General features: G+C 39.0%; 1 protein-coding gene and 2 long non-coding RNA genes across 4 annotated transcripts; all 3 read right to left on the bottom strand.

Annotated features, from left to right (window-relative positions):
• Positions 1–4,377: 4,377 nt before the first annotated feature.
• On the bottom strand, positions 4,378–5,968 carry LOC111609689. Of its 2 annotated transcripts, none has more exons than XR_002753259.1 (3): positions 5,920–5,968; positions 4,988–5,330; positions 4,378–4,658 (listed from the first exon to the last, which is right to left on the bottom strand). It is a non-coding gene; the product is annotated as an uncharacterized LOC111609689 (long non-coding RNA). The 2 variants fall into 2 exon arrangements; XR_002753260.1 differs by lacking the exon at positions 5,920–5,968 and having other exon boundaries at positions 4,988–5,056; positions 5,153–5,484.
• An 880-nt stretch (positions 5,969–6,848) lies between these two features.
• Positions 6,849–8,220, bottom strand: LOC106700422 (caspase-8-like). Its single transcript, XM_023339344.1, has 3 exons — positions 8,108–8,220; positions 7,841–7,968; positions 6,849–7,118 (listed from the first exon to the last, which is right to left on the bottom strand). Exons 1-3 carry the CDS (start codon positions 8,151–8,153, stop codon positions 6,885–6,887), a joined length of 408 nt encoding a protein of 135 aa, XP_023195112.1. The 5' UTR covers positions 8,154–8,220; the 3' UTR covers positions 6,849–6,884.
• Positions 8,221–8,286: 66 nt separating this feature from the next.
• On the bottom strand, positions 8,287–9,928 carry LOC111609688. The gene is made up of 4 exons (XR_002753258.1): positions 9,789–9,928; positions 8,872–9,049; positions 8,707–8,775; positions 8,287–8,377 (listed from the first exon to the last, which is right to left on the bottom strand). It is a non-coding gene; the product is annotated as an uncharacterized LOC111609688 (long non-coding RNA).
• Between the last annotated feature and the right edge of the window lie 527 nt (positions 9,929–10,455).

The following is a 10,455-nucleotide window of genomic DNA, read 5'->3' as shown; positions in this document are numbered from 1 at the left end:
AGTCGGTGCTCTGAAAGACGGGACAACCTGACATGAAATTTCCAGGATATTTTTTGTTTGCGTTTACTTGGTTTAAATTGCTTCTTTTCTATCTCATCTTTGTCTGCTATAAAAATGTGTGTTGATCATTTGAAGTTTGAAAGAGTGTCAATAAAGCAGAAACAAAATCAATCTAAATGGGAGCAAATACTTTTTTACAGCAGTGTAAGGTTAAATAATGTTTGACTGTCATGTCACGTGCCTTGAAATATGAGGAGGAAAAATATAACATCTGTAGGAACATGGTGATGCACATGAGCTTTTACATGCCAGCGTATAAAAGCTCATGCTGGCATTTTCAGCAATTTAGAGTATTTATATATCAGAATTCACACCAGTGTGGCATAGAGACCTGACAAAGTAGCCGGAGTTTGTCCCAGTTTAGGAGGCTGATAAAGTCTCCATTGGCTACAACATAAGCATGTCAAATTGCCAAAAAGTTTTCTTACCAGCCAGATGTACTGATAGCAATCCTAGGTACCATATTTCTCTCTGAGCAAATACTGTGTCCAAAAAGCATATCGAAACATGAAAGCAAAGTGAAGCTTTCTTCTGGCTCTCACTCCTTTTATCCGAAATGCTCCGACATCAGGAAGAAACATGTTAATTGTAGAATCTCTACAGAATTGTATGGTCTAATTTGCTTTGGTTGTTTGGCTTCGCGTTACCTCAGGCTATGCATTTGCATAATTAGGATTTGGAGTAGAACGCTGGATTGCTTAGTCAAGTGCACAGAGGTGATGTTCAGATGGCTTCTTGCAGTCAAGTTTTGAAAACATTGTTATAGACCGGCTGTAGGAAACTGCTGGGTTTGCTTCTACTTTTAAATGAAGAGGAATCGTCAACTACCTTCTGGATCAAGTACTATCACAATGAGGACTTTAGCTTGTGAGTCAGATGCAACAAGGTTTTATTTCACCTCGTGGATTGTGGAGGTAGCGTACGCATGAGGATGCTATCCAAATCGTGAAAGGTATTTCAACCCTCACTGCCTCTGGAGGAGCTGCAGAAATACTCTTAACATTTCAGTAAAGAGTGAGGCATTGTTAAAAAAAAAGGCCTTAAAGTGGATATGTCATGCTTTTAAATCCTTCCTTTTCACATGTAAATTATTCACTTATGGTCTATATAAAGCAGGATCCTTTGCAATCCTTTGGTCTGAATTCCTGGTCCACAGATCCCTTGTTCACCAAGGTTCTGAGACGCTTTTTAGAGCATCTGGTTTTGCTGTGGCTTTTTTAAAATGTGAAACATTTCACGCCGCGTCACCTTACAGATTGCAGAGCGTTCCATTCCACCCCATTAGGCCACTTTTGTATTTTGATAGCAGCAATACAATTATCTACCAGCAGAGGAACATTTTATTCCAAAGTTTGCTAAAGATGTCAACAACGGAAGTCTGACCCAGAGCAGGAGAATGAAGACGACCCGCCTGCAGGACCACACTTTCAAATGAATTCATCACCATGGTGTTATTACTGTATTTACAGCCTCTCCATCCATGCCAACTACCTACTATATGGAGCATAGTTTAACTATAGTGTCCATGCATGTCAGATACCTTTTAAAATATTAATGCTAACACAATATGAATAAGTAAACAAAGCCTCAACATAATTACAGAGGTAGCTAAAAGGAGCATCAAGACAACCACTGAATGCATTTGGATGTGTTCCCCAAGACAAAAACAAAGCCAAATAACTATATTCAATATAACGGTGTGTCCTACGCTTCACTTTGTCCAGAGAGTCTGGACCCTCAGCTACTGAGAAACGATTACTTCCTGGAGGCGTGGACTCTGTTGAAGTTTTAAATCTTAACCAATGTCTAATGTGTGGCCAGGATGAACGTAATGCGTCAACACCATCCTCCACGGTAAGGAGAAAAGTGCCGAGCCAAACGAGGCGTCTGTTAACGCCAGTTTAAGAAATCATAAAAAAAAACATTTATATTTACTCTGGTTGTCTCTGATATTAACATTGATAATCAGAAATGTTCATTGGTTACAGAAAAGCAAAAACACGGAGCCAAATACAGAACACAGTAGCCCTGCAGCAGCTCAGATACTACAGCAGGATGGAGAGAATCGGGGCCAGCTGTAATGTGACTAATAAGAGGCTGATTACAGTCCTTCGCCTGCTACAGCAGCTTCCTAGCTGGACAGTTTACCCTGGAGCTCTCTTTTGCTGCCTCAGCTTAACTCCATCCTCTATCTGGGGACAGTCACCTGCAGAGGGGCAGATGGTCTCATTTCCCCCACTGGGACTCACTCTCTGTCTCATGTGCAGCAGTGTTGCAGAGACTTCTGTTTTAGCATCTTCTACAGAAATGCCAACACCATCATTGTTTTTGGGGCAGGAACCTATTACTATTCTCCCAAGAAAAGTGTTTCTTTAATCTTCTTTATTTTTCTTCCGTAACCGTTAATGCGGCTCATACCGCTGCGTGCACACCTACAAATGAGGTATCAAAACGTGCAGAAAATTCACGCCATAGTAATGCCAAAAGCATTACTATTACTTTTGGTGGGATTCGGGGTTAACATGGCGACATAATTCGCAAAAAACTACGAAAAAAACCCCATTATAAGTCAATGGGAAAAATCCTAGAAATACCCTATTTTTGAGGATTTTCTGTGTCGTCACGAATTCACGTAGAAATGCCATTCAAATTTCATTTTGTAGATACGTCTGTGATCTCTTCGAGAGTGAAGACGGCTCGTCAATACCAGTTACGGTTTGGGGAGCCAAACATTTCAGCTTCCTGAATTAATCTGTTCTCCCTCTAAAGAGCAGAGGGGGAACAGGTTATTCAGGCAGCTAAAATATTACATATTAAGTATATATACATATAATATTTATATATATTATAAATAATATGTATAAATATAATTTATATATTTATTCATATAAATTATATATATATATATATAAATAAAATAATAAGTATATATATATATACATATATATATATTGTATGTATATATATACTTATTATTTTATTTATATATATAAATAATATATTTATATATTATTAAATATATAAATTTATATTTAATAAATTAAATATAAATTAATTTATTAAATATAAATAAATTCCTGCTGTCCACCTTCCTGCTGTCCTGCTGTCCACCGGCCGGCACGCCACCTCCTCCATACCTGCAGTGAGGTAGAGATATGAATCGCGGGACTATCACAGAAGACACGTAGCCCTCTCATACGCTTCAAACAGTTTTCAAATATGTATTACGGTTCCCGAACGGGAAGGAGTTGTTCCGAATGCTTTTTTGTGTCAAACTGGCTGGCTCAAACTGAGAATTGTCTGCCCCTGCATGTCTCACTCAGCTGACAGTTGGCAGAGAGAATTATTTACCATAGCAACGGAACTCAGGAGGCTATTGGCTGCTGGTAAGGACTACAAATACGCATCACTGTAGTTCTATCTATGGTGGAACACTCAGTTAAAGCAGAGGAGGACTGAACTCGCCTTTACAACTACTTGCTGCTATGGGCTGTATATAACTGATTTAACTCAGTCACTGTTACACAAGGGATTAGTTTGGAACATTAAAATGAAGCATACTGAAAATTTCAAAATAAAAGCCTTGACAATTTTTAGATGAGATTAGATGAGAGGACTACAAATATGCATCACTGTAGTTCTAACCAAAACTCATTTAAAACAGAGGGCTGAGCTGCCATTTAGAGCTACTGGCTATTTTGGCCAGTAAATAACAGATTTAACCCAAACACTGTTAGACATTTTAATTAGTGTGATCATTTAATATGAAGCTTATGGTTGTTGTTTTTTTCAAAATAAAAGCCTCAATATCCCCCTCAGGTTAATGCACCGCCATAGGCGGTGCAATAATATTAGCATGCATTATATTTTTCTCTCAGGTTAGGGAACTGCCTTGCTGCGCAAGGCAGTTCATTAGCATTAGCATTTTAGCTTTAATAAGCTATTAGCTATTTATTTGACTTATTAGCCATGTTTAGTATACTGCATGGAGTAAGTCAATTATAGAAAACATCCTAGTGATGTCCCACATGATACTGACAGCAATCACATTAACATTAGCATTTTTGCTCATTTTAGCTGAGCAAAAATGAGCAAAAACTTACTTTATCATACTGACTGGTGCAAGTCCATGTTAGTAAACATTCTTGTCAATCTCCTCATGCTATTGATTACGTTGCAGCTTTCTTTAGCATTGATGCTAATTTCTAGGATCAGAACGCTGGGTCCAAACCGACGGGCACACTTTGGCAGGCCCCGGTTAAATTTCTTCAGGAATTTTCTAGTTTTTTTTTGTACAGTTAATTTCTTTTATCCGCAAAGTTATGTCCACAAAACACAAAACACCAGTTTCAAGTGAAACTGGACCAACACAGGGAGCAGTTAGAGCAAATGTTGACCTACTTCGGCAAGTCTTTGAAATGTGTTGGTCAGCTCAGCTGTTAAAGCTGTTGCACAAGCACAGAGCCAGCTGAGACAAAGGCCCGAAATGAACGAACAAATGGCAGAAGAAGCAACTCGGATTGTCAAAAAGTCAGTTACGTCTTCGGATGGCGCCGTCGCCTGTTGTGCACTACGATTGTTAACGCCTCCTTCTGGACCTGAAAGACAAACAGACAAAAATTGTATTCATTTATTTTAAATACAGCAGCATAAACATATCTTTGTACTTTGGTCTTTTGCATACAAGCACTCTGTTTTCCTGGACAGTTCCTTTAAGCTAAGTTTTAGTAGCTTAAATAAATGTTTAGTTTAGTTATTAGAATGGCTTTCACAAAATGATGCGTTTCCAAAGTAATGAAGGTTTTCCTGGTTTTTGCACCAAACTGCCTACGCCAATATTGTGATTAAGTATAGCTGGATATGTTCAATTTCTTCAATGCCACGTGGGAAGTCCTAATTTGGCAATATGTTCCAGATTTGTTTTTACCTGTTACACTAAAAGTCTTCCTTGGATTGGGTCATCGAGTCACATGTGCTATCTCTGTCTTTGGCTCTCCTACGTGAGTTGAGTGACAGAGAATCAAAAAGTCAGAAGAACATGAAGAGAAATTTATTCCTTCTAAAATGATCAAATTGCCAATTAGCCTCTTACTTTGGTTAACTGTTTTTTTCACATCCGCAAAGTACAATACATTTGAATTTCAAGGGTGGCGCTTCTGGAAGGTTTCTCAAACAGCGCAGTGGAGCCTGCTTTAGAGGGCATTGAGGTTGTTCATCAGCAATTCGGATGCATTCAGAGTCAAGTTGGGAATCTCTTGAACCCTAAAGCCCTGGTGGCAGAAGAGAACTGTTACTTTACAGTAATGTAAAGAGAAATGCATGTATTTCAGCAGTTTATGTATTGTTATTCTCACTGCTTAGCAACTGAGGTTTATATTCAAATTATTGGAACTGTGACATCAGAGTGTGACACCGTGACATCAGTGTGTGAGACTGTGACGTCACAGAGACACTGTGACATCACAAAGACACTGTGACATCACAGAGACACTGTGACATCACAAAGACACTGTGACATCACAGAGACACTGTGACATCACAGAGACACTGTGACATCACAAAGACACTGTGACATCACAAAGACACTGTGACATCACAGAGACACTGTGACATCACAAAGACACTGTGACATCACAAAGACACTGTGACATCGCAGTGTTGCACTCTGATGTCAGTTTCGCACTCTCATGTCACAGTGTGACAGCGTGACATCAGACATTACATTAGAGTGTTACACTGTGACATCACAGTGCCTCCTGTAAAGTCTTGGTTTCCCTCAGAATCTCACCCTCACCCTCTTGGTGAGAGTGTATTTGGGCTCTGTATCTGCCTACTAGGTATCAAACAATGGTTGTTGACCTTCCTGTTCACATGCGTTAAGACGGTGAGTATGTCATCTCTCTTCGGGCTGTGAAGAAAACAAGAAAAAGAAAACAAATAAAAAAATTATGCAACCTGATTTGTACAAACTTAGCAACACAACACCAAAACACAGTAAAGAAGACCAGGGTTGCTCCAAACCAGGAAGACTGGAAACATTTTAAGGTTGATTTTTCTGGACTGGATTATTGTGGGCTTCCTGCTTTCTTTTTGCAAACTGGCTAAAATGTTACAAGGGGTCACCAACTATGTTCAGGGTCAGCAAACGGCAGGTCGGGTTCTGGCCGCCATTTTGCAAATTAATGCATAGCTTAAAACCTGTTATTTTACTTCGTCCCTGACATCTTCTACTTTTCTTTAAGACATATGTTTTTATGCGTAAACTAATGGCTGACTTACAGACTGGTAGGTCACTAACAAACCGTTTCCAGGGGCCTACTTAAGGAGTGTTAGAAAACGATTTTTTAAGAGACGAAAAGAGATTGAACAGAAAATATTAACCAATACATACCAACGTATTCATGTTAAAATTACTTTGTTTGGTGTTTGTCATATTTACATAAATTTTAGACTCACCTGTGGCTTTAAGTGTTGTACATATATATATATATATTTTCTTTTTTTTTTTTTTTTTTTTTTTTCTTAATTCTACTTTTTACAGACTACTCCATAAAAAACAAACAATAAAATCACAACAAATGACAAATTCATCCTGGCTTAAGTTGCTTAAAATCCAACAATGGCGGTAACACTCAAAAATCATACCGGGCCTTTGTGTGACCTGGAGCGAATACTTTGCCACAAAAAAAAAAAAAACGTCTCACCTTTTAGCTGCATTTTCCAGCTCCTTGCAGAGTATCTGGATGTATATGGAGCCATTTTCTGTGTGCTGATAAGCTTTGCTGTAAGGCACTTTGGCCATGCCAATCAAAATGTCTCCATCCTTAGAAGGACAAGTTGCGTCCGAGTAGACAGAATTGGATGGCGTCTCTGGACGGCTCATCCTGGTTTGTCTTTTGAGGCACCTCTTGCTGACATGCCTGAATGAAGAAGAGCTTGGGCTTCCCAAACAAGGAGGAAACGTTCTTGAACGGCTCGAATATTTGTTCCAGTGTCACTTCCTTTTCATCGGTGCCAATGATGGTGCCTATTTCTCCGTGGGATAGCACACACACCACCTTACAGAGGATAAGAAAGAAGAGGGGGAAGGGGGATGACTCCAAGGTGTATCATCTCCTAGTTTGACTTGGATTTAGATAAATTTAGCTTAAACGGCAACAACTAATCAAAAAAACCTAGTGGATTTGAGATGGTAACAACCAGCTAACAAATCAGCAGCAATTGTGTGATCCTAGCAAGTCAAAATGGACCAAAAATATCTCAGGAATGTAATTTTGTTTAATACAAGGAATTAAAGCTGCAGTATGCAAATTTTATTTAAAAATAAAGAAGTTTTCTTCCTTTCCTTTTTTTTTTTTATATATAATTGTTGAAACTGCCACTATGTCATTACAGTATGGTATGAGTCAGATAATCTGTGAAAAAGTTGAACTCCTCTACCTTCTCAGTGCTGACTAGAAACAACCAATCCAAGTGAGCCAAGACCCTCCCCTTAGCTCTGATTGGTTGTTTTTGGTCTGCATGTTTCTTCAGGCAACAATAGTGGCTTAGGGAGGAGATGTAGGAAACCAACCTTTTCACAGATTATCAGTCTTGTAACGACATGGTGACAGTTTTAACAAATATGTATAAAACTTTTTGGGTTTTTTTTAAAGTTACATAATGGACATTAAAGGCAGTTCCAAAGAAGGTGGTCTAAAGTTAGCTGGTAAATGTGAGTGTATGTGATTTACACTAGTTAAAATACATAAATAGAAAACTTTTTTTAAAAATCCCTTACCAAGGCATCCTCTTTAGAAAAGTCCCTCTCGCTCAGCTTCTTGAGCGTCTCTGTAATCTTGTCGGCTGTCAGGTCTTTGTGTATGTCCGGAACAAAGCCGAAGCGTTTGAACAGCTTGCTTAGATTTTCTGCGTCACATAGAAGACAAATCCAAATCAAAGCACATTTAGATTCACGACTGCAACAGGCCATTAAATGCAACACATTACACTTAATATAAATAGGTGAATCAGGACCGAAAGTTATTTAAAAACTAGAAAAACCTACCGTTGTCAATTTTGCTTCCAAGACGTTTTTTGTATTTAGAGCCCATGAAGTCCTCGTTGCTGATGATCACACACAAGCCTCGAGGATTCTGTGTCAGACTGTAGAACTTGTCTATCTGCAGGACACAAGCACAGAGCCAGCTGAGACAAAGGCCTGAAATGAACCAACAAATGGCAGAAGAAGCAACTCGGATTGTCAAAAAGTCAGTTATGTCTTCGGATGGCGCCGTCGCCTGTTGTGCACTACGATTGTTAACGCCTCCTTCTGGACCTGAAAGACAAACAGACAAAAATTGTATTCATTTATTTTAAATACAGCAGCATAAACATATCTTTGTACTTTGGTCTTTCACATACAAGCACTCTGTTTTCCTGGACAGTTCCTTTAAGCTAAGTTTTAGTAGCTTACATAAATGTTTAGTTTAGTTATTAGAATGGCTTTCACAAAATGATGCGTTTCCAAAGTAATGAAGGTTTTCCTGGTTTTTGCACCAAACTGCCTACGCCAATATTGTGATTAAGTATAGCTGGATATGTTCAATTTCTTCAATGCCACGTGGGAAGTCCTAATTTGGCAATATGTTCCAGATTTGTTTTTACCTGTTACACTAAAAGTCTTCCTTGGATTGGGTCATCGAGTCACATGTGCTATCTCTGTCTTTGGCTCTCCTACATGAGTTGAGTGACAGAGAATCAAAAAGTCAGAAGAACATGAAGAGAAATTTATTCCTTCTAAAATGATCAAATTGCCAATTAGCCTCTTACTTTGGTTAACTGTTTTTTTCACATCCGCAAAGTACAATACATTTGAATTTCAAGGGTGGCGCTTCTGGAAGGTTTCTCAAACAGCGCAGTGGAGCCTGCTTTAGAGGGCATTGAGGTTGTTCATCAGCAATTCGGATGCATTCAGAGTCAAGTTGGGAATCTCTTGAACCCTAAAGCCCTGGTGGCAGAAGAGAACTGTTACTTTACAGTAATGTAAAGAGAAATGCATGTATTTCAGCAGTTTATGTATTGTTATTCTCACTGCTTAGCAACTGAGGTTTATATTCAAATTATTGGAACTGTGACATCAGAGTGTGACACCGTGACATCAGTGTGTGAGACTGTGACGTCACAGAGACACTGTGACATCACAGAGACACTGTGACATCACAAAGACACTGTGACATCACAAAGACAATTGTGACATCACAAAGACACTGTGACATCACAAAGACACTGTGACATCACAGAGACACTGTGACATCACAGAGACACTGTGACATCACAAAGACAATTGTGACATCACAAAGACACTGTGACATCACAAAGACACTGTGACATCACAAAGACACTGTGACATCACAAAGACACTGTGACATCGCAGTGTCGCACTCTGATGTCAGTTTCGCACTCTCATGTCACAGTGTGACAGCGTGACATCAGACATTACATTAGAGTGTGACACTGTGACATCACAGTGCCTCCTGTAAAGTCTTGGTTTCCCTCAGAATGCTGTGAAGCATGGAACAAAAAGTGAAATCTCTCACTTTTGAATGGATGTGATCAAAACATTTTTTATCTTTAACCTAAAATGCTAAACACATCACTTTTGATGAGTACATTCCTGAGACTTTGACATGTTCCACAAACTCTTTGTATCAAATCTTCTGCCCGTCGTCTGGCCTGTAGCAACACACCTGTATTAAAGAGTCCAAGATGGCCACACAAAGCAGCATTTTTAAGCAATGGAAGATTTTTTCCATTGCTACACTGTGTTCGATCAGTGGCCAGCACTGCAGTTCTTCTATGAGAATGAAACAAGTAACACAGATAGACCTTTTTTCATTTTCTTATCGATTTATTTCATACATTTCAAAATATGTGATTCTATGACAACTTTTATGTTTGATTGACCAAAATGCAAAAATTCACCTATCAAACAGAACCATTCAGAAACTCAAAGACTCATATCCAGACACACTTGTAAACTAGAGTCCAGCGCACATCAGATCATTTAATACGTAGGCACGGTTCCAGACAGTTCAAACAAATCTCAAGACGAGCCTCTTGGTGAGAGTGTATTTGGGCTCTGTATCTGCCTACTAGGTATCAAACAATGGTTGTTGACCTTCCTGTTCATACGCGTTAAGACGGTGAGTATGTCATCTCTCTTTGGGCTGTGAAGAAAACAAGAAAAAGAAAACAAATAAAAAAATTATGCAACCTGATTTGTACAAACTTAGCAACACAACACCAAAACACAGTAAAGAAGACCAGGGTTGCTCCAAACCAGGAAGACTGGAAACATTTTAACACAAACCTAGTTTTCCCAGCAGTAAGGCCACTCTAGTGTCGTGTTTTCTC

Source organism: Xiphophorus maculatus, chromosome 9, assembly GCF_002775205.1.
Source record: "Xiphophorus maculatus strain JP 163 A chromosome 9, X_maculatus-5.0-male, whole genome shotgun sequence".
Taxonomy (NCBI): domain Eukaryota; kingdom Metazoa; phylum Chordata; class Actinopteri; order Cyprinodontiformes; family Poeciliidae; genus Xiphophorus; species Xiphophorus maculatus.
This window is presented reverse-complemented; position numbering and strand designations above follow the sequence as displayed.